The sequence below is a fragment of the Gopherus evgoodei genome, chromosome 12, assembly GCF_007399415.2.
Source record: "Gopherus evgoodei ecotype Sinaloan lineage chromosome 12, rGopEvg1_v1.p, whole genome shotgun sequence".
Classification (NCBI taxonomy): Eukaryota; Metazoa; Chordata; order Testudines; family Testudinidae; genus Gopherus; species Gopherus evgoodei.
Genome location: NC_044333.1, coordinates 1,856,016 through 1,880,837, shown reverse-complemented (window position 1 = coordinate 1,880,837; position 24,822 = coordinate 1,856,016). Strand labels below are relative to the sequence as shown.

Below are 24,822 nucleotides of genomic sequence, written 5' to 3'. Positions count from 1 at the left end.
CCCACAAGGGGAGAGGCAACTCTAGATTTAATCCTGAGTGGAGCGCAGGAGCTGGTCCAAGTGGTAACTATAACAGGACCGCTTGGAAATAGTGACCATAATACAATAGCATTCAACATCCCTGTGGTGGGAAGAACATCTCAACAGCCCAACACTGTGGCATTTAATTTCAAAAGGAGGAACTATACAAAAATGAGGGGGTTAGTTAAACAAAAGTTAAAAGGTACAGTGACTAAAGTGAAATCCCTGCAAGTTGCATGGGCGCTTTTTAAAGATAGCATAATAGAGGCCCAACTTCAATGTATACTCCAAATTAAGAAACACGGTAAAAGAACTAAAAAAGAGCCACCGTGGCTTAACAACCATGTAAAAGAAGCAGTGAGAGATAAAAAGACTTCCTTTAAAAAGTTGAAGTCAGATCATAGTGAGGCAAATAGAAAGGAGCACAAACATTGCCAGCTTAAGTGCAAAGTGTAATAAGAAAAGCCAAAGAGGAGTTTGAAGAACGGCTAGTCAAAAACTCCAAAGGTAATAACTAAATGTTTTTTAAGTACATCAGAAGCAGGAAGCCTGCTAAACAACCAGTGGGGCCCCTTGATGATTGAAATGCAAAAGGAGTGCTTAAAGATGATAAAGTCATTGCAGAGTAAATAAATGGATTCTTTGCTTCCGTCTTCACGGCTGAGGATGTTAGGGAGATTCCCAAACCTGAACTGGCTTTTGTAGGTGACAAGTCTGAGGAACTGTCACAGATTGAAGTGTCACTAGAGGAGGTGTCATGGTATAATTCCCCACTCTGAACCTTAGCGTCCAAAAGATGGGGTACCAGCATGAATTCCTCTAAGCTCAATTACCAGCTTAGTACTTGTAGCGCTGCCACCAACCAGGAATTCCAGTGCCTGATACACTCTGGTCCCTCCAAAACCTTGCCGGGGACCCCCAAGACCCAGTGCCTCTGGATCTTAACACAAGGAAAGTAAACCCTTTCCCTCACCGTTGCCTCTCCCAGGCTTCCCCTCCCTGGGTTACCCTGGAAGATCACTGTGATTCAAACTCCTTGAATCTTAAAACAGAGAGGAAAATTCACCTTCCCCCCTCCTTCTCTCTCCCCCTCTCAGACTCTCCCTGAGAGAGAAAGTAATCCTAACACAGAGAGAAAATAACCTCTCTCTCCCCCTTCCCTCTTTTCTCTCCACCAATTCCCTGGTGGATCCAGACCCAGTCCCCTGGGGTCTCACCAGAATAAAAAAACAATCAGGTTCCTAAACAAGAAAAGCTTTTAATTAAAGAGAGAAAAACAGTAAAAATTATCTTTGTAAATTTAAAATGGAATAGGTACAGGGTCTTTCAGCTATAGACACTGCGAATACCCTCCCAGCCTAAGTATACAAGTACAAATTAAAATCCTTTCAGCAAAATACACATTTGAACTCCTTCCAGCCAAATACACATTTGAACTCCTCCCAGCCAAATACACATTTGCAAACAAAGAAAACAAACATAAGCCTAAACTCGCCTTATCACCTAGTATTTACTATTTTGAATCTATAAGAACCTGTATCAGGGAGATTGGAGAGAAACCTGGTTGCACATCTGGTCCCTCTAAGCCCCCAGAGTGAACAACAACCAAAAACTACAGAACACACGAAACTCCCCTCCCTCAAGGTTTGAAAGTATCCTGTCCCCTGATTGGTCTTCTGATCAGGTGACAGCCAGGCTCATTGAACTTGTTAACTCTTTACATGCAAAAGAGACATGAAAGTACTCCTGTTCTATTAACCCTTAACTATCTGTTTATGACAGGAGGTTCTGGAATTAATTGATAAACTGAACATTAACAAGTCACCGGGACCAGATGGCATTCACCCAAGAGTTCTGAAAGAACTCAAATGTGAAGTTGCGGAACTATTAACTAACGTTTGTAACCTGTCCTTTAAATTGGCTTCGGTACCCAATGACTGGAAGTTAGCTAATGTAATGCCAATATTTAAAAAGGGCTCTAGAGGTGATCCCAGCAATTACAGACCGGTAAGTCTAACATCGGTACCGGGCAAATTAGTCGAAACAATAGTTAAGAATAAAATTGTCAGACACATAGAAAAACAAACTGTTGAGCAATAGTTAACATGGTTTCTGTAAAGAGAAATTGTGTCTTACTAATCTATTAGAGTTCTTTGAAGGGGTCAACAAACATGTGGACAAGGGGGATCCAATGGACATAGTGTACTTAGATTTCCAGAAAGCCTTTGACATGGTCCCTCATCAAAGGCTCTTACGTAAATTAAACTGTCATGGGATAAAAGGGAAGGTCCTTTCATGGATTGAGAACTGGCTAAAAGACAGGGAACAAAGGGTAGGAATGAATGGTAAATTATCAGAATGGAGAGGGGTAACTAGTGGTGTTCCCCAAGGGTCAGTCCTAGGACCAATCCTATTCAATTTATTCATAAATGATCTGGAGAAAGGGGTAAACAGTGAGGTGGCAAAGTATGCAGATGATACTAAACTACTCAAGATAGTTAAGACCAGTGCAGATTGTGAAGAACTTCAAAAAGATCTCACAAAACTAAGTGATTGGGCAACAAAATGGCAAATGAAATTTAATGTTGGTAAATGTAAAGTGATACACATTGGAAAAAATAACCCCAACTATACATACAATATGATGGGGGCTAATTTAGCTACAACGAGTCAGGGAAAAGATCTTGGTGTCATAGTGGATAGTTCTCTGAAGATGTCCACGCAATGTGCAGAGGCGGTCAAAAAAGCAAACAAGATGTTAGGAATCATTAAAAAGGGGATAGAGAATAAGACTGAGAATATATTATTGCCCTTATATAAATCCATGGTACGCCCACATCTCGAATACTGTGTACAGATGCGGTCTCCTCACCTCAAAAAAGATATTCTAGCACTAGAAAATTTTCAGAAAAGGGCAACTCAAATGATTAGGGGTTTGGAGAGGGTCCCATATGAGGAAAGATTAAAGAGGCTAGGCCTCTTCAGCTTGGAAAAGAGGAGACTAAGGGGGGATATGATAGAGGTCTATAAAATCATGAGTGATGTGGAGAAAGTGGATAAGGAAAAGTTATTTACTTATTCCCATAATACAAGAACTAGGGGTCACCAAATGAAATTAATAGGTAGCAGGTTTAAAACAAATAAAAATAAGTTCTTCTTCACACAGCGCACATTCAACTTGTGGAACTCCTTACCTGAGGAGGTTGTGAAGGCTGGGACTATATCAATGTTTAAAAAAGAACTGGATAAATTCATGGTGGTTAAGTCCATTAACGGCTATTAGCCAGGATGGGTAAGGAATGGTGTCCCTAGCCTCTGTTTGTCAGAGGATGGAGATGGATGGCAGGAGAGAGATCACTTGATCACCACCTGTTAGGTTCACGCCCTCTGGGGCACCTGGCATTGGCCACTGTCGGTAGACAGATACTGTGCTAGATGGACCTTTGGTCTGACCCGGTACGGCTGTTCTTATGTTTTTATGTCCCTGGGGCGAGGAGGGTTGCTGGAGAATGGTGTGGTGGGATGATAAGGTGTCTGGGGTTTTCCTTGGGGTGTAGTTGGGGTCTTGGGCTGGCCCCAGTGGTGTGGTGTGGCCTCGGGGTGTTCCTTCTGGTATCCACCAAAACTGCAACCAGGGTTGTTCCTCTCTGCTACCTCCACCCATTTGTTCCAAGTTTCCCTGTCTCTTTGGCGGTCTGGGACTCCTCATATTGATCAGCATAAGAAGCAAGACTTTCTGCTGAGTCCATTTTCTTATCCCATAGCCACTGTTTTACATCATCATTGGTCATAGTCAGGAACTGCTCCTGTACAACTAAATCACACATTCCTTCAAATCTAATTACATCCCTTCCTTTGACCCATGTATCTAACAGATCCTTCATCTGATTGACATAAGCCACATTTAAATTTTACTTTGTAAATTTCAGGGGTAATTTGAAATCCTTAAATTCACCATAGTCAGAAGCATCATCAACAGGCATCTTATTGAATATGTCCAGAGCTTTTCCAGTTAATTTTTCTACCAATGTGGTCATCTTGTGATTGTCAGGAATTGCATGGAGGGTGCACAGTCTTTCAAAGGTGATGAAATATTCAGCAATATCACTGGATTCATCACACTGCAAACATAATCTCTCCCATTTGTGGATTTTTGGGGAAGTAGAGCCAGCTGCTGAAGGGTTCTGTCTTTTCAACTTCATAACAGCAAGTTTATGCTTCTGGGCCTCCATAGCTCTCGTGGGCAGCTTCCTCTCTGGCCGCTTATGCATCATTCTCCATCTGTCTGAGTTCCAGCTGTCTTTCATGTTTCTTTTTTCTTTCCTTAGCTTCAGATCTGGCTAATTTCAGTTTTTTCTGGATGTCACTTTCTGTTATCCTAGCCTTTCAGCACTTAACCTAGCCCAACCCGCGAGCTAGAAAGAAAAAACAAAAAAAACCCAAAAAACTCCATTGCTGTAACTTAACTCCTCTGCCCTGAGGCAGAGGGGAAAAAAAAGTCCAGCTGCTCTCAGCTAAAAAAAAAAGTGTCCTTTAGAAAAGAATAAAAACAAACAAACAAACATAAAACCCTTCTCTACTTTCCAAGCAGCCAAAAGAGAAAAAAAAGAGTTCTTTTAATACCCTGAGGTTTGTGCTTCTGGTTCAAAATGATCCCACTGCTAACACCCTGTCAGGGTTGCCTCCCCACTCTAAACTCTAGGGTACAGATGTGGGGACCCACGTGAACGACCCCCTAAGCTTATTTTTACCAGCTTAAGTTAAAATTTTCCCAAGGCACAAATTCCTTCCTTACCCTTGGTATCGCTGCCACCACCAAGTGATTTAAACAAACATTTAGGGAGAGCCACTTGGAGCCCTACCTCCCCCAAAATATCTCCCCAAGTCCCTACATTCCCTTTCCTGGGGAGGCTTAAGAATAATACTGTAGTCAACTGGTTACAAAGTGAGCACAGATCAACCCTCCTGGGTCTTTAGGACACTGAAAAACAATCAGGGTCTTAAAAGAAGTTTATTTTAAAAAATGTAAAAAAAAATCACCTCTGTAAAATCAGAATGGAAAATAACTTTACGGGGTAACAAAACAATTCCAAACACAGAGGATTTGCGCTCTAGGCAAAACTTTAAAGTTACAAAAACAGGGATAAACCTCCCTCTTAGCGCAGGTAAGTTCACAAGCTAAAACAAAAGATAATCTTACGTATTTTCTTGCTATTACTCACTATTTCTGTAATATTAAATGCTTAGTTGGGATATGGCTTAGGGAGATGTATTTTCCCTGCCCTGGCTCCTCGCTAACCTGGAAAAAACAAAGAAACACAGAAAGAAAAAACCTTCCCCCACAAATTTGAAAGTATCTTCTCCCCTTATCGGTCCTTTTGGTCAGGTGCCCACCAGGTTATCTGAGCTTCTTAACCCCTTACAGGGAAAGGAGGGATTAACCATTTACCGGGTAAGGAGGGATTACGCTACCCTTAGCTGTATGTTTATAAGAAGTTCACACAAGGAAGAACAAGCAGAGAAAAGAGGAATGAAATGAATGGTCTAGATACCCCGCACCAGCCTTGGCATAGCAGAGGGAAGCACATAATAAGGGGAGTGCTGACATTGATACTGTTCTCTTTCTTATGATCATGTGGTTTCTCCGTGCAAACATGGCTGGCCTGATTTTCCAAAGAATGAAACCCACAGCTCCTGGTCTCCATTGCATCATTATTTGTGCCCGCAATTATTGTGATTGCTTGCGGGCTAAACTCCATTACTGTTTGTGCCTGCAATTACCATGACTCAGTAAATGATTAATACCCTGGGGAGCAAACAGCTGTGCATCTCTATCACTGCTATAGAAGGTGAACAATTTATGAATTTACCCTGTATAAGCTTTATACAGAGTTAAATGGGTTTATTTGGGGTTTAGATCCCATTAGGAGCTGGGTGTCTGGGTGCTGGAGACAGGTAACCTGCTGAGATGTTTTTAGTTAAAATCAACAGTTTTGGGGGCATGGCCCAGACCCTGGGCCTGTGTTGCAGCACAACAAGGCAGGATTCTATGTCTGGCTCAACAAGACAAAATTCTGGAGTCCCAAGCTGGCAGGGAAAACAGGCTCAGAGGTAATTTCAGCACATCAGGTGACAGTCCCAAAGGGATATCTGTGACCGAACCCGTCATACCTAGTATCCTTCAATTGGTTTCGCTTTTGTAATCAAGGTGTCTGAGTAAGGGTGGAGTTATTCAAATCTCTGAACTGCCAACACTACATAACTAAATCAAGAGGCTTGTCTCTAGATCCAACATTGGTGTTAGGAGGAGCCCAAGCATCATTATTTAGGATGAGCTGCAGCTCAGTGACGATGACAGAGTTCACTGTCGGGAGTGTTCTGGTGACTGGATCCAATCGAGGAATTGGCCTGGGACTTGTGAAGCGATTTCTAGAGCTACCAAATCCACCAGAATGGATCTTTGCCACCACCAGGGAGCTGGCTGGATCCCAAAGCAAGGTGAGGATGAAATCTGGTCTTTACAGGAACGTTGAGCAGCAATGGCCCAGAAACAGCCTGCGAATTGGGTTTCCCTGCAGTGCACGCTGCAAAGACAGGATCAGATAAGGAGCGGGTCCCTTTAAAAGCATTTGAGAGGCTCAAATAGAAAACTCAGAACTCACAGTAAAACTCGAATGCTAGTGTGTCTCAGCTCAGCAATAGAGAGGCAAGATGCTACCAATATTTTAACAAGGGGCTTGTTATAAAATGTTCCACTGTGGCCTGTGATAAACCCCCTGCCCTAGATGTACCCAGAGCGGGCTGATTGTGTCAGAGACAGGACAGAGAAATCACCCTGGCCGCCTACATTTCTACATTTGTTTGCCAGAAGCTGTGAACGAGCACCAGGGGATGGATCACTTGATGATTCCCTGCTCTGTTCACTCCCTCTGGGGCACATGGCACTGTCGGCAGACAGGACACTGGGCTGGATGGACCTTTGGTCTGACCCAGTAGGGCCATTCTTATGTGATGGAATTGTAAGCACCAGGGCTTTTGTGACATCCCACCCTCACTGCAGAAGGCTGCAGAGAAGCCTCTCTGAGGCATCTGGTTCACTCATCCACATGCCACTTGTTGTGGGACAGGGGAGTTCTGGGAATTGGCTTTTCCCAGCTCAGTCACCAGCACCTTCCTTGAGGGGTTCACCCAACCCCAAGCACTGCACAGCATTCTCTATTGCAGATCCCAGACCTGCAGCTGAGGTCAGAGCTGTCCTAGACCCTGATTACCTTCCAGGATTTTTCTAACCAAATGAAAATGTTTCTCTTCCCAGGAGGTCGTAGAGCTGGCATTGAAGCATCCAAACCTGGTGGTCCTGGAGCTGGGTATGTAGCCATCTCTGCATCTACTTGTTCAGACAGGGGTGGGCTTGGGAGGAAGACAAGGAGCCCAATTCTCCATGGACAGCACAATGTGGTGCCACACTTGTGTTTGGTTGTGAAGCACTAGCAGTTCAGAGGGGAGCACTTCACACCCACTCTGCCCCCCTGTAATGGCTCACCGCTAATAGAGTTACTCTTAACTCAAGAGGAAGAGATCAATGATTTTAGTGCTGAAGGTACAAACCCAGTGAGGGTCCTATGCCTTCTCCACTAAGTCTCCATTAAGTGTGCCCAAGGGACTGATATTTCCTCTCCTGCCAAATCTTGCAATGCCCCCATGGCATGTGTCCCTGTGCAACATTGTTTGCAGTTTCCTAGCCCAAAAATTCCAATAACCTCTCCCTGCATGCAGAGCCAGCAGCCATTTTGTTCTCAAAGGTTCAGCAGCTTGTTACCAAGGAGCGAGACACACTGTGCTCTCTCATGGGAACTTTGATTCTTTCTTATGGGTTTCCAGGATCTAAAATAAAAGCCACATTAGATTGAAAGCTGTGGGTTTCTATTTGGATCCAGAAAAAGTATAATGATGATGCTTGTGTTTGTGGTGCGCTTGCTGCTTGACTGAAGTATACCGTGTGCTCTGCTTGGGGGACCGTGTGCTGACCATGTGTGTGCTGAGCCTAGTGGCCTGCTAGGCAAGGCTGAGAGCTTCTTAACAAGGCTGTGATCCCTGAGCCTCCCTACAGGTTTTAGCACCTGTAGACGAGCGCTTCATTGCTCGCGGTACAAATTCGCTGGAGACCACTCAGTCACACACCAGTGCCCTTTTATTTCCCAGTCTTTTCCCACACCCACGTATATACAGCTATATCCAATTCAATACCAGTCAGATAGCCCCTTGGGAAACAGCTTGCTCTTACAGAAGCTGGGAGCAACAGGCCCTCACTCCTCACTTTCCTGTTCCCCCTCCTACTTCCTTCCTGCTAGCTTTAGAGGCCTTCCTCTCAGCAGGCTCACAGGTGATTGCTCTTGGGATCCTTTAAGAGCCACACCCTGCCAGCTCCAGCCAGTTCCCCTTGATGAGAGCTCTTCCAGCAGGTTCTGAGCTAACAGGGGCTGGTTCAGTGCCCCTTAAGCCAGCTCCCTGTTACAGCCCCCATCAAGCCTTAACTGCAGGGTGGGGCTACTCAGGGAGACCAGTGCTTTAGAAAGCCTGCTTCTAAGCCCATGTCCAGACTAACCCGCAGCATCGGCGGGTTAAAATCGATTGCTCAGGGATCGGTATATCGCGTCTAGTCTGGACACGATGTATCGATCCCCGAGCGCGCTTACATCGATTCCGGAACTCCATCAACCCGAACGGAGTTCCGGAATCGACACCGAGAGCTGCGGACATCGATGCTGCGCCGTCTGGACGGGTGAGTACCTCGATTTTAGAAATTCGACTTCAGCTACGTTATTCACGTAGTTGAAGTTGCGTATCTAAAATCGATTTTAATACCCTAGTCTGGACGTGGCCTAAGCAACCAGAGGAGCTAGTGAACAGGAGCAGTTACTAGGGGAGTTTTGCGAGGGAGTTCTCCAGGGGGAGCATGAGAAGGGGCTAGAATTCAATATTCTTTAAACTTAAAAGCCCAAACCACCCACTTGATATAAACAAAACAACAACGAAGGAACCAGCTGCAGAAGTAAGAAGACAATGCAGGCAGAAAGGCAGAAGTCCAGCAACAGAGTGGGGGCTACCCGGTTTATTGCACCCAATGCAGCACGTACGATTACCTGCCCTGTGGGCAAGTGGCGTGTGTGTGCATTTGGTGCAAGGAGCTCCTGGCCCTCAGAGAATGTGTACAGGCTTTGGAGACCAGAGTGGCTGAACTGGAGGAGCTGAGAGAGACAGAGGTACACAGATAAAACTTTCAAGGACACAGTAGAACAGTCCCACCCCCTGGTCTGACAGCCTCTGTGCTGTTGAGGAGGATGAAAGTCCCAGGGAAGGAGGACATCCAACTGGAGCAGAGAGAAATGATCCCATTGTTTGGACCCTCCTTCCAGATGATGTTGTGGCACCTCTCCAGGGGACAGAACTCCAGCTATTAGAAAGACACAGGTATTAGTAATGGACGATTTGATCATTAGAAACAGATAGCTGGGTTTGCGATGACCGGGAGAACTGCATGGTGACTTGCATGCCTTGTGCGAAGGTTGCGGACCTTTCAAGACATCTAGATAGATGTTTGTGTAGTGCAGGGGAAGAGCTGGTGGTCATGGTACATGTAGGTACCAATGACATAAGGAAGGATAGAAGAGAGGTCCTGGAGGCCAAATTTAGGCTGCTAGTTAAGAGATTGAAGTCCAGGACTTCCATAGTAGCATTTTCTGAGATGCTCCCAGTTCCACACACAGAGCCAGCTAGACTGGCAGAACTGCAGAGTCTCAATGCGTGGATGAGACGATGGCATAGGGAGGAGGGGGTTAGCTTTATTAGGAACTGGGGAAACTTTTGCGAAAGGAGGAGCCTATACAAGAAGGATAGGCTCCACCTAAACCAAAATGGAACCAGACTGCTGGCACTTAACATTAAAAAGGTTGTAGAGCAGTTTTTAATCTAAGGGCTGGGGAAAAGCCGGCAGGTGTGGAGGAGCATGTGGTTCAGACATCCCTTAGGGGAGGATCTATTAATAAAGTATATCTATGTCCAGGTGGAGACGGGAGGATGGAAAATGCTAAAATACAGGCAGGGTCTGATCAGAAACAGTCAAATAAAAAGAGTCCCATTCAATTACATTGTGTAATGGCAGACAGCTAAAAGGGTACAAGTTTTTAAAGTACCCAAACACCAATGCTAAAAGTCTAAATAATAAAATGGGTGAACTAGAGTACCTTGTATTAAATGAGGATATTGATATAATAGGCAAGTAGGGGTCCCTCGCTCTCACACTCGGAGGGAGGCCACTCCAGCTGGCCCCAGTCTGGTCTGGACCAGAGTCTACTGGGTATCCGGGAGCCCACAACAGGGCTGGCTGAGCAACTGTCACTACCAGGCTTCGGCCTGGGCCGGGGTAGTCCACAAACAACCAGTCTTTAAAGCCAGGCCCTGGCCTGGGTGGAACTCAGGCAGCCAGCGAGCAAACACTTTTAGAGGGCTGGCGTCAGCCTGGGCGGGGCTCAAGCAGCCAGCCAGCCAACAGCCTCCCCAGGTGAATGATAAGGGAGCTCCCGTCCTGGGCTAGAGCCTCTTTGCACCATGTAGGGGGTCAGCCACCTGGGGTGGGGTGGCAGGGCGATGCGGGCCCACCTTACTCCACCACATCCCAGCCCAGGGCCCTGGCAGTGGCAGGATTGGCTGCCCCTTTGTTGGTGGGGATCCAGCCGGAACACGCCAAATGAGCCACGCCAGGCTCTGCAGCCGGCTGCTCCGTGGCTGCCCCTGGGCTTCTTCCTGCTTCCCCGGGGTTTAGTACCTGCAGCCTCCAGGCCTCTTCCAGCTCTTCCGAGTAAACTGCAGCGGGTACTCCGGGCCAGTCCTCGTCCACTCTTGGGGATCAGGAACAGCCAGGCACAGGTTCCTCTCAGGGCCTCTGGAGAACAGGTCGAGTGTCCTTCTCCATCGCAGGCTCTCCCCCAACTGTGCTGCAGGGCCGGCCTTTTATACTTCCGGCCAAAACCCGGTCCTTCCGGTGAAGGGGGCGGGGTAATCTAGGCTCCACCCTCCAAGGGGCATGTAGGGGTCCCTCACTCTCCTGCTAGGATGGAGGCTACTCAGCCTCACTACAAGGCATCACAGAATGGTGGAATGAGGATAATCAATGGGATACAGTAATACCAGGGTACAAAATATATCGAAAGGACAGAACAGGTCATGCTGGTGACTGAGTGGCATTATATGTGAAAGAAAGTGTAGAATGAAATGAAGTAAAAATCATAAATGACTCAAACTGTGCCATAGAATCTCTACGGATAGAAATTCCATACTCTAATAAGAAGAATATAGCGGTGGGGATATATTACCAGCCACCTGACCAGGATGGTGATAGTGACTGTGAAATGCTCAGAGATTAGAGAGGCTATTAAAATAAAAAAACTCAATAATAATAATGGGGGATTTCAGTTATCCCCATATTGACTGGGTATATGTCACCTCAGGACAGGATGCAGAGATAAAGTTTCTTGACACGTTAAATGACTACTTCTTGGAGTAGCTGGTCCTGGAATCCACTAGAGGAGAGGCAATTCTTGATTTAGTCCCAAGTGGAGCACAGGATCTGGTCCAAGAGGTGAATATAGCTGACCTGCTTGGTAATAGTGATCATAATATAATTAAATTTAATATCCTCGTGACAGGAAAAACACCACAGTGGCCCAACACTGTAGCATTTAATTTTAGAAAGAGGAATTACACAAAAATGGGGAGGTTAGTTGAACAAATTAAAGGGTACAGCTCCAAAAGTGAAATCTCTGCAAGCTGCATGGAAGCTTTTTAAAGATACCATAATAGAGGCTCAACTTAAATGTATACCCCAATTTAAAAATATAGTAAGAGAACCAAAAAAGAGCCACCGTGGCTAAACAACAAAGTAAAAGAAGCAGCGAGAGGCAAAAAGGCATCCTTTAAAAAGTGAAAGTTAAATCCTAGGAGGAAAATAGAAAGAAGCATAATCACTGCCAAATGAAGTGTAAAAATACAAATAGGAAGGCCAAAAAAGAATTTGAGGAACAGATATCCAAAGACTCAAAAAGTAATAGCAAAAATTTTTTGTAAGTACATCAGAAGCAGGAAGCCTCGTAAACAACCGGGCCGGGGGGGGGGGGGGCACTGGACGATCGAGGTGCTAAAGGAGCACTCAAGGACCATAAGAACATTGTTGAGACACTAAATTAATTATTTGCATTGGTCTTCACAGCTGAGGATGTGAGGGAGATTCCCAATCCTGAGCCATTCTTTTTAGGTGACAGATCTGAGGAACTGTCCCAGATTGAGGTATCATTAGAGGAGGTTTTGGAACAAATTGATAAATTAAACAGCCATAAGTCACCAGGACCAGATGGTATTGACCCAAGAGTTCTGAAGGAACTCAAATGTGAAATTGCAGAACTACTAACTGTAGTCTGTAACTTATCATTTAAATCAGCTTCTGTACCAGATGACTGTAGGATAGCTAATGTGATGCCAATTTTTAAAAAGGGCTCCAGAGGTCATCCTGGCAATTACAGGCCTGTAAGCTTGACTTCAGTACCAGGAAAACTGGTTGAAACTATAATAAAGAACAATATTGTCAGACGTTTAAATGAACATAATTTATTGAGGAAGAATCAACATGGTTTTAGTCAAGGGAAATCATGCCTCACCAATCTACTAGAATACTTTGAGGGGGTCAACAAGTATGTGGATCAAGGGGATCCAGTGGATATAGTGTACTTAGATTTTCAGAAAGCCTTTGACAAGGTCCCTCACCAAAGATTCTTACATAAAGTAAGCTTCCATGGGATAAGAGGGAAGGTGCTCTTCTGGATTCAGTTCAAAGAAATTAAGCAATTTTAAAAAAAAATGTAATGGGATTTCCTCCTGCCCCTGGAATCAGAGGCAGCGTGGGAGAGTTCCCAGAGGAGCTTGAGGGAGATACAAGCAAGTGAGCGAGGCTGCTTTCATTGGCCAACTGAAGACAGGGTCAACAGCTGAATGGGCTGGTAGAGCTGATAGACAGGGTACAGCTGCTATAGGAAGGATGCTTCTGAATCCCCTGTGCTGTCTGTAGATGTCACAGATCCAAACAGCATAAAGGCAGCTGCGCAGAGAGTGGAGCAGCATGTGCAAGGACATGGACTGAATCTCCTGATAAACAACGCTGGCATCGCACGGGTGACCACCATGGAGAATGAGAACGCTGATACCATGGGAATTGTATACCTAACGAACACAGTTGGGCCCCTGCTGGTGAGCCAGGTAAGAACACACCTGACAGCCAGGAAACTCCTTTGACACTGAGCCAAGACTGCCCTGGAATGAGCTGAGATGCTTGGCCAGGGCAAATTTTTGACTCATTTTTCAAAAACAAGGTGATCTGCGTTTTCAGACTCAAAGGAGACTCTGTAACATCCCCTAACACTGGCCACCAGCAGGATTTGAACCTTGAGCAACAAAGCGCAGTTTTCTACCCCTTGGGCTAATGAAATAACTCCACTAGCTGGTCACAGGAGTAGGTTGTTATCCTCTGGTGCTTCAGTCAGTATAATCACATGTTCTCTTCTGGTTCAAAGGCTGTACCAGAAAGCCATGCAGCCATAAGAGTGAGGGCCAGATTGTGCCCTGCCAAGGAGCCCCTTCCTTGTGATGGTGGGGGAGGGATAGCTCAGTGGCTTGAGCATTGGCCTCCTAAACCCAGAGTTGTGAGCTCAATCCTTGAGGAGGCCATTCAGGGATCTAGGGCAAAAATCTGTCAGGGATGGTACTTGGTCCTGCTATGAAGGCAGATGACTGGACACGATGACCTTTCAAGGTCCCTTCCAGCTCTATGAAACAGGCATATCTCCATCTTAAAAATGCTCCTATCCAGAGGCTGGGCACAGGCCCAGACCAGGTGCTCTAGGAGCACACGGATTGTGCAGGGCTCACCTCTCGGAAGGAGCAGAGCAGGCTCCCTTCAGGGAGAGCACTCTCTGACCCATAGAAGCTTTTCCCAGTCATCATATTCCCAAGAACTATGGATGCACCAACCTGCCTGAATCAGACTCCACCTTCAGAGCCTCCCTCTCCCTGACCCTTAACATCACTGATGGGCTCCTTCCCTGGTACAGCAGTGTCACCCCTGTCATAACACAGTCATCGATATCTCCCTCAGGAGTTCCTGCCATTGCTGAAGAAGGCGGCCCAGCAGAGCACCCAGACAGGGCTGAGCTGCAGCAAGGCCGCCATTCTCAACATGTCCAGCATAGCTGCTTCCATTGAAGTAGTTCCAGTGTGGGAATTCTGGAAAATGCCCAGCTACCGCTGCAGCAAGGTACCATACAGGACCCCTCTCACTTCCTTCCAGCCTAACAAGCCCCGACCTTGTATCAATGCAGGTGCCTCCTGTCATAAACAGATAGCTAAGGGTTAATGTCTCTTTCACCTGAAACACCTGACCAGAAAACCAATCAGGAAACCGGATTTTTTCAACTTTGGGTGGAGGGAATTGTGTGTCTGAGTCTTTTGTTTCTGTCTGCCGGCTGTCTCTGAGCTTTGGAGAAGTAGTTCTATTTTCTAATCTTCTGTTTCTAAGTGTAAGGACAAAGAGATCAGATAGTAAGTTATATGGTTTCTTTTCTTTGGTATTTGCATGAATATAAGTGCTGGAGTGCTAAGGTCCAAATCTGGGACTAAGGTTATAACACCTCCTCTGCTGTTCCTTCTAAACACCTCGGGCTTCCCTGCAGAGCTCTTGTCCCCTTAGCCCGCTCCTACCCAGCTTCTTGCTACAGATTTAAAGATACAGTGCATGTGTCCCTAGATCTCCCTCTTTATAGTCAGCCGGCAGACAGAAACAAAAGACTCAGACACACAATTCCCGCTGCCACCATGTTATAACCTAAGGTCCAAATCTGGGACTAAGGTTATAACATGGTGGCAGCGGTGGGATATAGACAGAATCCAGAAGCCAGTAGGAATATTATATTTTTCTTTTCTCTGCTAAGGGCTTTTTAGCAGAGAGAAACAGTTTGGTTTTAAAAGGGAACCAGAGAGAATATTTTTTTCTGCTCTCTCTAGCAGTGTGTGCCTTGCATGTTAAGCAAGAAGTCGTTAAGGGCTATCACCAGTCTTTTGTCATGCAATAGCCCTCCCATTAGGAGGCAAGTACCAGCACTTATATGCATGCAAATAAAGTGGTTTTTCAGGTTTACTTAACATTGAAGATTAGCTAAAGGCACTGTTGCTAGGCAGACTTCAGGAAGCAACAGAGCCTGCAGTTCAAAAGAGAAACACCGGAGGGCACCCCAACACAAGAAAACAGGAACCATGTCTACCAGGACAAAAATGGAGGCCGAAGACCAATTCAAAGAAGCTGAACACAGGCGACAGATGGAGATAAAAGAAAAGGAAGAAAACATGAAACTGGCAGCCTTCCAAAGAGAACAGGCAGCCCAAGAGGCAGCACACAAAAGAAAACTAGAAGAAGAAGAGGTGGCCTACCGAAGGAAACAAGCAGAAGATGAGGCGGCCCACCGCCGAGACATGGAAAAACAACAAAAACAAATGGAAAAAGAAAATGAAGAGAAGGAAAAACAGAGAAAACATGAACTGGAGTTGGCAAAAGCTGGGCTGCATGTGCCAGCCACCCCTAACAACCCGGTGCCAATTATTGCTCCACAGCACAGAAAATTTCCCACCTACAAGGCAGGTGATGACACCGAGGCCTTCTTGGAAAATTTTGAAAGAGCCTGTCTTGGGTACAGCATCCCCGAAGACCAGTACATGGTAGAATTAAGGCCACACCTCAGTGGACCTTTAGCAGAGGTGGCAGCTGAAATGCCTAAGCGGCAAATGAATGACTATAAACTTTTTCAAACCAAGGCCAGATACAGAATGGGGATAACCCCAGATCATGCCCGTCGGCGCTTCAGAACCCAAAAGTGGAAACCAGATGTCATTTCCCAAACACGCCTACTACGTTGCAAAAAACTATGAGGCCTGGCTAACAGGAAACAACATTCAAACCTTGGAAGAACTGAACCTCCTCATACAAATGGAGCAGTTCTTGGATGGTGTTCCTGAAGACATCACATGGTACATACAAGATAGAAATCCCAAAGATATCGCTGAGGCGGTGGAGATTGGAGCCAAATGGATGGAACTGGCAGAAAGCAAGAAAGCTACTGTCAAGGGGAACGATTACCACAGGGGGCACACAGACCATAAACCCTACAACCGAGGACAGCCAAAGACCCCACATACCGCCCAAGTAAAGCCACAGATACCCTACCCTTCAACCTCACCAGTCTCCAGTAACTCACCTCGGCCCAGTGACCCATCAGATGGAAGATGCTTTAAGTGTAATGAACTGGGACATATCAAGGCCAACTGTCCCAAGAACACCATGCGAGTGCAATTCATTACACCACCATCACACCAAAGATCCCCAGGCCCGGATGCCTCTCAAATACCCTTGGAGCGAAGGGAAAATTTGAGAGTGGGCGGAAAGAAGGTTACTGCGTGGAGAGACACGGGGGCACAAGTGTCAGCTATCCACCAATCCTTCGTTGACCCCAAATTCATCAACCCAAAGGCCAAAGTTACAATTTACCCCTTCATGTCACAAGCTGTAGACTTGCCTACAGCTCAACTGCCTGTCCAGTACAAAGGCTGGCCAGGAATGTGGACTTTTGCAGTCTATGACAATTATCCTATCCCCATGCTACTGGGGGAAGACTTGGCCAACCAGGTGAGGCGGGCCAAGAGAGTGGGAATGGTTACCCGTAGCCAAACCAGGCAAGCTTCCAGACCCATTCCTGTTCCTGAGCCGTCCACAGACGCCCCGTCTGTGTTACCAGAGACCCAGACAGAGGTAGTGGACCCGGATTCCATGCCTACCACTGAAACAGCCACAGCATCTCCAGTCCCAGGCCCGGAACTGGAACAGCAACCAGCAAGTGCAACCACATCTTCAAACTCAACGCCCGAGGGCGCCAGCGAGCCAGAACTGGCAGAAGCAACAGACAGCCATACCCAAAAGGCTCAGCCAGAGCCTGAAATACCCTCAGGTGCACCAGCGGAGAGCGGTTCACCAGCAACGGAAACAACCCCATCACCTACATCGCTTCCAGAGGGACCAAGCCCAAGTCCACAGTCTGAGGAAGAACTGGTGACCCCAGCCTCAAGGGAACAGTTCCAGGCTGAGCAGGAAGCAGATGACAGCCTTCAGAAAGCGTGGGCGGCGGCACAGAGCACCCCACCGCCTCTCAGCTCTTCTAATCAATCCCGGTTTGTTATAGACCAAGGACTTTTATACAAGGAAATTCTTTCTGGTGGTTCCAACTAAGTACCGGGGGAAGCTCTTAAGCTTAGCCCATGATCATCCCAGTGGCCATGCTGGGGTGAACAGAACCAAGGACCGGTTGGGGAAGTCCTTCCACTGGGAGGGGATGGGCAAGGATGTTGCCAAGTATGTCCGGTCTTGTGAGGTATGCCAAAGAGTGGGTAAGCCTCAAGACCAGGTCAAGGCCCCTCTCCAGCCACTCCCCATAATTGAGGTCCCATTTCAGCGAGTAGCTGTGGATATTCTGGGCCCTTTCCCAAAAAAGACGCCCAGAGGAAAGCAGTACGTACTGACTTTAGTGGACTTTGCTACCCGATGGCCAGAAGCAGTAGCTCTAGGCAACACCAGGGCTAACACTGTGTGCCTGGCCCTAACAGACATCTTTGCCAGGGTAGGTTGGCCCTCTGACATCCTTACAGATTCAGGGTCTAATTTCCTGGCAGGGACCATGGAAAAACTGTGGGAAACTCATGGGGTGAATCACTTGGTTGCCACCCCGTACCACCATCAAACCAATGGCCTGGTGGAAAGGTTCAATGGAACTTTGGGGGCCATGATACGAAAATTCATCAACGAATTCTCCAATAATTGGGACCTAGTGTTGCAGCAGTTGCTGTTTGCCTACAGGGCTGTACCACATCCCAGTTTAGGGTTTTCACCATTTGAACTTGTGTATGGTCACGAGGTTAAGGGGCCATTACAGTTGGTGAAGCAGCAATGGGAGGGGTTTACGCCTTCTCCAGAAACTAACATTCTGGACTTTGTAAGCAACCTACAAAGCACCCTCCAACACTCTTTAGCCCTTGCTAGAGAGAACCTAAAGGATGCTCAAGAAGAGCAAAAGGCCTGGTATGACAGACATGCCAGAGAACGTTCCTTCAAGGTAGGAGACCAGGTTATGGTCTTGAAGGCGCAACAGGCCCATAAGATGGAAGCATCATGGGAAGGGCCATTCACGGTCCAAGAGCGCCTGGGAAATGTAAACTACCTCATAGCATTTCCCAATTCCCCACTAAAGCCTGAAGTGTACCATGTTAATTCTCTCAAGCCTTTCTATTCCAGAGACTTACAGGTTTGTCAGTTTACAGTCCAGGGAGATGATGCTGAGTGGCCTGACGGTGTCTACTATGACGGGAAAAAAGACGGTGGCGTGGAAGAGGTGAACCTCTCAACCACCCTGGAACGTCTGCAGCGGCAACAAATCAAGGAGCTGTGCACTAACTTCGCCCCATTGTTCTCAGCCACCCCTGGACGGACTGAACTGGCATACCACTCCATTGACACAGGTAATGCTCACCCAATCAGAACCCCACCCTACCGGGTGTCTCCTCATGCCCAAGCTGCTATAGAACGGGAGATCCAGAACATGCTACAGATGGGTATAATCCGCTCATCTACCAGTGCATGGGCATCTCCAGTGGTTCTGGTACCCAAACCAGATGGGGAAATACGCTTCTGCGTGGACTACCGTAAGCTAAATGCGGTAACTCGTCCGGACAACTATCCAATGCCACGCACCGATGAGCTATTGGAGAAGTTGGGACGTGCCCAGTTCATCTCTACAATAGACTTAACCAAGGGGTACTGGCAAGTACCGCTAGATGAACCTGCCAAGGAGAGGTCAGCATTCGTCACCCATGCGGGGGTGTATGAATTCAATGTCCTTCCTTTCGGCCTTCGAAATGCACCCGCCACCTTCCAGAGGCTGGTAGATGGTCTACTAGCTGGACTGGGAGAATTTGCAGTTGCCTACCTCGATGATGTGGCCATTTTTTCCGACTCCTGGCCCGAACACCTACTCCACCTGGAAAAGGTCTTTGAGCGCATCAGGCAGGCAGGACTAACTGTTAAGGCCAAAAAGTGTCAAATAGGCCAAAACAGAGTGACTTACCTGGGGCACCAGGTGGGTCGAGGAACCATAAACCCCCTACAGGCCAAGGTGGATGCTATCCAAAAGTGGCCTGTCCCAAGGTCAAAGAAACAGGTCCAATCCTTCTTAGGCTTGGCCGGATACTACAGGCGATTTGTACCACACTACAGCCAAATCGCTGCCCCATTGACCGACCTAACCAAAAACACCCAGCCAAATGCCGTTAAGTGGACTGATGAGTGTCAAAAAGCCTTTACCCAGCTTAAGGCAACGCTCATGTCGGACCCTGTGCTCAGGGCCCCGGACTTTGACAAGCCATTCCTAGTAACCACGGATGCATCTGAGCGTGGTATAGGAGCAGTACTCATGCAGGAAGCAACAGATCACAACTTCCATCCTGTCGTGTTCCTCAGCAAAAAACTGTCTGAGAGGGAAAGTCACTGGTCAGTCAGTGAAAAGGAATGCTATGCCATTGTGTACGCCCTGGAAAAGCTACGCCCATATGTTTGGGGACGGCGGTTCCAACTACAAACTGACCATGCTGCACTAAAGTGGCTTCATACTGCCAAGGGGAACAACAAGAAACTTCTTCGTTGGAGTTTAGCTCTCCAAGATTTTGATTTTGATTTTGAAATTCAACACATCACAGGAGCTTCTAACAAAGTTGCTGATGCACTCTCCCGTGAGAGTTTCCCAGAATCCAGTAGTTAAAAAGTGTTCTTAAAATGTAAAAGTCTGTTAGTTATATACTTAGTGGTATATGTAAAGGTGCATGTGTTGTATTACCCTGGTTATTTTCAAGTTCTAGAAGAAAATTGCCGCCAGTGAGCTTCCCCACTGTCTGCAATTTGGGGGGCGTGTCATAAACAGATAGCTAAGGGTTAATGTCTCTTTCACCTGAAACACCTGACCAGAGAACCAATCAGGAAACCGGATTTTTTCAACTTTGGGTGGAGGGAATTGTGTGTCTGAGTCTTTTGTTTCTGTCTGCCGGCTGTCTCTGAGCTTTGGAGAAGTAGTTCTATTTTCTAATCTTCTGTTTCTAAGTGTAAGGACAAAGAGATCAGATAGTAAGTTATATGGTTTCTTTTCTTTGGTATTTGCATGAATATAAGTGCTGGAGTGCTTTGATTTGTATTCTTTTTGAATAAGGCTGTTTATTCAATATTCTTTTAAGCAATTGACCCTGTGTTGTATCATCTTAATACAGAGAGAACATTTGTATGTATTTTTCTTTCTTTTTTTATATAAAGCTTTCTTTTAAGACCTGTTGGAGTTTTTCTTTACTTCAGGGAAATTGAGTCTGTACTCACCAGGGAATTGGTGGGAGGAAGAAATCAGGGGGGAGAGCTGTGTGTGGGTTGAATTGGCTAGCCTGATTTTGCATTCCCTCTGGGGGAATAGGAAAGTCCTTTTTGTTTCCAGGACCGGGAACGGAGAGGGGGATTCACTCGGTTTGGATTCACAGAGCTTGTGTCTGTGTATCTCTCCAGGAGCATCTGGAGGGGGGAAGGGAAAAAGGATTATTTCCCTTTGTTGTGAGACTCAAGGGATTTGGGTCTTGGGGTCCCCAGGGAAGGTTTTTCAGGGGGACCAGAGTGCCCCAAAACACTCTAATTTTTTGGGTGGTGGCAGCAAGTACCAGGTCCAAGCTGGTAACTAAGCTTGGAGGTTTTCATGCTAACCCCCATATTTTGGACGCTAAGGTCCAAATCTGGGACTAAGGTTATAACACCTCCTCTGCTGTTCCTTCTAAACACCTCGGGCTTCCCTGCAGAGCTCTTGTCCCCTTAGCCCGCTCCTACCCAGCTTCTTGCTACAGATTTAAAGATACAGTGCATGTGTCCCTAGATCTCCCTCTTTATAGTCAACCTTTAGCCAGAATTACTCTTTAACAACAACCAGAGATCGGGATGTATTATCAGCTTCCAAGCTCATCCAGCTTTGGTCGCCATTGGGCAGTGAGGAAGGTTGTGTTCAGTGGGATCCTCTCCCCTCTCTCAGAGTGCCCAGAATGTTATTGCTACAAGGGTAACAGAAATTCAGCTGGGTTTGGAACCAGCTGCTGGTGCCATCCGTTCCTTGTGTACCGAACCCCTCGATGAGTCTCAGCCGTGTAGGATCTCAAGGTGCAGATACAGCCAATGCCAACAGCTAGGCTTAGCCAAGGATTTTCCTCCTTAAATTTCATCAGGATTGGGTCTCCTGGTTTCCGCTTGGCTAAGCATTCCAGGTTATAAAAAGATAAAACCAAATCCCAGAAATCTCTGGTATCTCACAGCCTTGTACCCTTTACTCAGGGGCAGCAAAGACTGAAGATTTATTGTGAGGTGGGCAGTTTTCTTTTGATCTGTTGCTAGAGTTGCAAGCCCTCCAGGATGGGCCTGAAGTCTCCCAGAGTCAGCATCGATCTTCCAGTGACTATTGAAAGCAATCCTGGAGATTTTAATGGGATATTTTAAGAAAATGACACCATGTTATGTTGGGGCAGGGGGAGTTGGGGGGGGGGGAACTCTCAGAATAGCTTCACTCAGAGTTGGCAACCTTATCTGTCGCCCTGAGCAGCTGAGCTGGGTTTGTCCATTGAGTGAAGTGGGAGCTGCCCTTTAGTTCAGCAGTACTGCTTATGTATGAAGCTCCTTACATTCCGCCCAGTGCTATTTATCTCCTCTCCTGTCAGCCCAGATGACTCCCCCTCCACCCTTGCATATCAGTACTGTGGGATCAGGGGTCATGTCCTGTAGGGAAGATGCCCCTCTGTCCTGTGCTCTTATCTCTGCTCATGGAGTATCCCACCCACAGGCTGCTCTGAACATGGTCACCAAGTGCCAGTCCTTGGAGTACAAAAACTGTGGGATTCTCTGCACCTCTATCCACCCTGGCTGGGTGAAAACCAGATTGGGAACAGAAAAGGTAGGGGTCATAACACGTTTATAATCCCTTGGTGAGAGTGACGGGCCACTTCCATCCACAGCACATCAGGGAGGCCTTACGGTCTTGGTTCTGCCACAGACTCATCTGTACACCCAGATCACAACTACGTTAAACTGGAGGGAAGACTGGAATACGTATCAATACTACAAGGGTAAACTATTCCAGGGATGTTGTAATTATCCCCAAAACAAACATTACAAACCCAGGAAATAAAAATTATGGTTAAACTTAAAGTTACTATAACCATAACTGTATCTCCAGTTTAATGTGGCTTTTGTTTGGGAATTTGGTTTGGTTTGTTAAATTACTAGAATTTTCATATATAAACATAAACCCTGTGATGAGATTTCTATGATTTGAAGATATGTATCCACCTGACTTCTTCTCGTCATTTTACCTCTGATGGCCAGATTCACCAGTACACTCTGCCTGCTTTACCCCACTTGGGAGCAGCACAAAGCAGACAAAGTATACTGGCCTGTTTGCCGCAGCTCCTGACCCCTGCGTTTCCCAGCAAAGCCCAGTTTCCCCCTCTCCTCTAAACAACCCACAGCACAGTGTGCAAGAGCCAGGGGGTTGACCACAAGGGCCCAGATCCTCAGAGGTATTTGGGCACCTAACTCCCACTGATTTCTATAGCTGCAATTTCCTGGCCAAAGTCCAATGTGGGGGCGAAGTACATTCAGCTGAGCTAAACTCCCCCTGCAGTTTAATCTGGACAGAGTGGGCCTGATTTGCCACTGCCCTGCACCTTGCACATTTGTACCAGTGCAAAGTGGGCATTAATAACTACCACATCAGAACACTAACATTGCACCCCGTCTTGGCCCAGGTGTGACCGAGTGTTCTTACTGACGCAGTTAAGCATTGTCACGTGCCACGCCAGAAGTGATCCATAAATAGTGTATACAAAATTAGTCATACTGCTTTACTGCAAAGGCCTTTAATGGTTTGGGATGATTCTATGGGACGGATCCAAACCCCACTGACAGCTATAGGGTTTTGATAAGACTCTATAAATGCACAAGTGTGAGGAACATCAACTCTCATTTTAGTACATTATTATTTATTTGTGTATTTTGGTAGCACAGAGCCCACAGCCCCATTGTGGTAAGCATTGTACAACTATCTGCAAAGACAACTTAGCCTGAAGACCCTACTGAAGCTAAGAGGATGATATGTTGAGGGAGGAGACTTGATCCTGAATACACCCACTGCTAGGAACATAGTAACTGTAATGAGTTCCCCGCGGGGTGCAACCTGGAACTGGGGTACCACTGAGACTCTGACCCACCAGCCTGGGCTCCCTCTCACACTGTGCTGCTGTGACAAGTTGAAAAGCCCTCCAGCCTGCACTTTCACCAGCATTCACACAGGTAGGGACACACCCAGCTGCAGTCACAGGCAGGGTCTCTAACCAGCAGCTTCCCAGCCTAGGCCCCAGGGCAGTACATCCTGCCCTGGTCAAATCTGGCCACTATATGGGTTAAACACCCAGTCCGCCTCTCTCTCAATGTGAAGAGGACCATGCACGCTGGTGGAAACCAAGCTGAGATTTTCCCCAGACACCTTAGTCAAATGCACAGTGGTTTGGATTAAACATAAAACAAGTTTATTAACTACAAAACGATAGACTTTAAGTGATTATAAGTGATAGCAAACAACTCAAAGCAGATTACCTAGTAAATAAACAAAACTGCAAACTGAGCTTAATATACAGTACTAGAAAGGTAGGATATGAATTAGCAAATTCTCACCCTGCATGATAAACAGGTTGGCAGATTCCTAAGGCACAAGCTGCCTTGGCTTTGCAGCTTGGGTTTCCCAAGTTTTCATACACAGGCTAGAAATCCCTCAAGCCTGGGAACCATCATTTCCTCCCTGTTCAGTCTTTGTTCCTCAGGTGTTCCCAGGTGTGTTGTCAGGAGAGTGAGGTCCCATCATGATCTCACTTTCCCCCTTTTATATCTGCTTCCCACTTGCTGGAAAGCTCTTTTGCTGTGATCTGGGTCAAACAGTTCCTATTGTGTCATGCTGTCTCAGAGGTTTCTTTTGTTCACAGTTCCTGGGGTAATCCTTGTGCTTGTGTCCATTTCCTCAGTAAGCCATTAAGATTGTCTGGCCTTTCTACTATTGCAGCTGAAATGCTGCTTGTGGGTATTTTCAACCTCACAACATGTTTCAGCAACACGTACACAGCCAAACTTTGTAACTTCACATACGACAATAGCACGTACACTCCAACGAGATATTAACATCTAGCAGATCAAGACTTAGAATAATAAGAATCACAAAGCATACTTAGTACAAAACATATCCTGATTACATGACAGTGGTGAATATTGGGGTGCCAGGGTGTCACAGTAACAATGGCCTGAAAGATGCAGTTTTGCCCTACCTAACAGCATCACTTTAAACCTACAGGCCCCACAGACCGTGGAGGAAACCACTCAAGCAATCCTGAAGATGCTTTCCACGCTCTCTGAGAAGGAGAATGGTTCCTTTGTGGGCTGGGACAGACAAATCTATCCCTGGTGAGACATGAGCTTTCCAGGTGTGATTAGATCGTACCGGTGTCTGCAGTGTTACCTGTACCTGACACCTCAATAAACAACCTGAGCTGAAT

At 46.5% G+C, this 24,822-nt stretch overlaps 2 protein-coding genes across 2 annotated transcripts in view; one reads left to right on the top strand and one right to left on the bottom strand.

The window, feature by feature from the left end:
* PDPR (pyruvate dehydrogenase phosphatase regulatory subunit) overlaps positions 1-24,822 on the bottom strand; it is a 113,195-nt gene that overhangs the window by 923 nt on the left and 87,450 nt on the right. The gene's annotated exons all lie outside the window — the stretch shown is intronic.
* LOC115660478 (C-factor-like) lies at positions 6,245-24,734 on the top strand. The gene is made up of 6 exons (XM_030581948.1): positions 6,245-6,519; positions 7,337-7,388; positions 13,139-13,326; positions 14,222-14,380; positions 22,065-22,175; positions 24,621-24,734. The coding sequence occupies exons 1-6, from the start codon at positions 6,352-6,354 to the stop codon at positions 24,732-24,734; spliced, it is 792 nt and encodes a 263-aa protein (XP_030437808.1). The 5' UTR covers positions 6,245-6,351.

Excerpts from the sequence above, each read along its gene's own strand:
- LOC115660478 (XM_030581948.1), top strand. The coding sequence starts at position 6,352 with ATGAGCTGCAGCTCAGTGACGATGACAGAGTTCACTGTCGGGAGTGTT. Across the intron at positions 7,389-13,138 it reads CCTGGTGGTCCTGGAGCTGG|ATGTCACAGATCCAAACAGC; the intron begins GTATGTAGCCAT and ends TGCTGTCTGTAG. Across the intron at positions 13,327-14,221 it reads GGCCCCTGCTGGTGAGCCAG|GAGTTCCTGCCATTGCTGAA; the intron begins GTAAGAACACAC and ends TATCTCCCTCAG.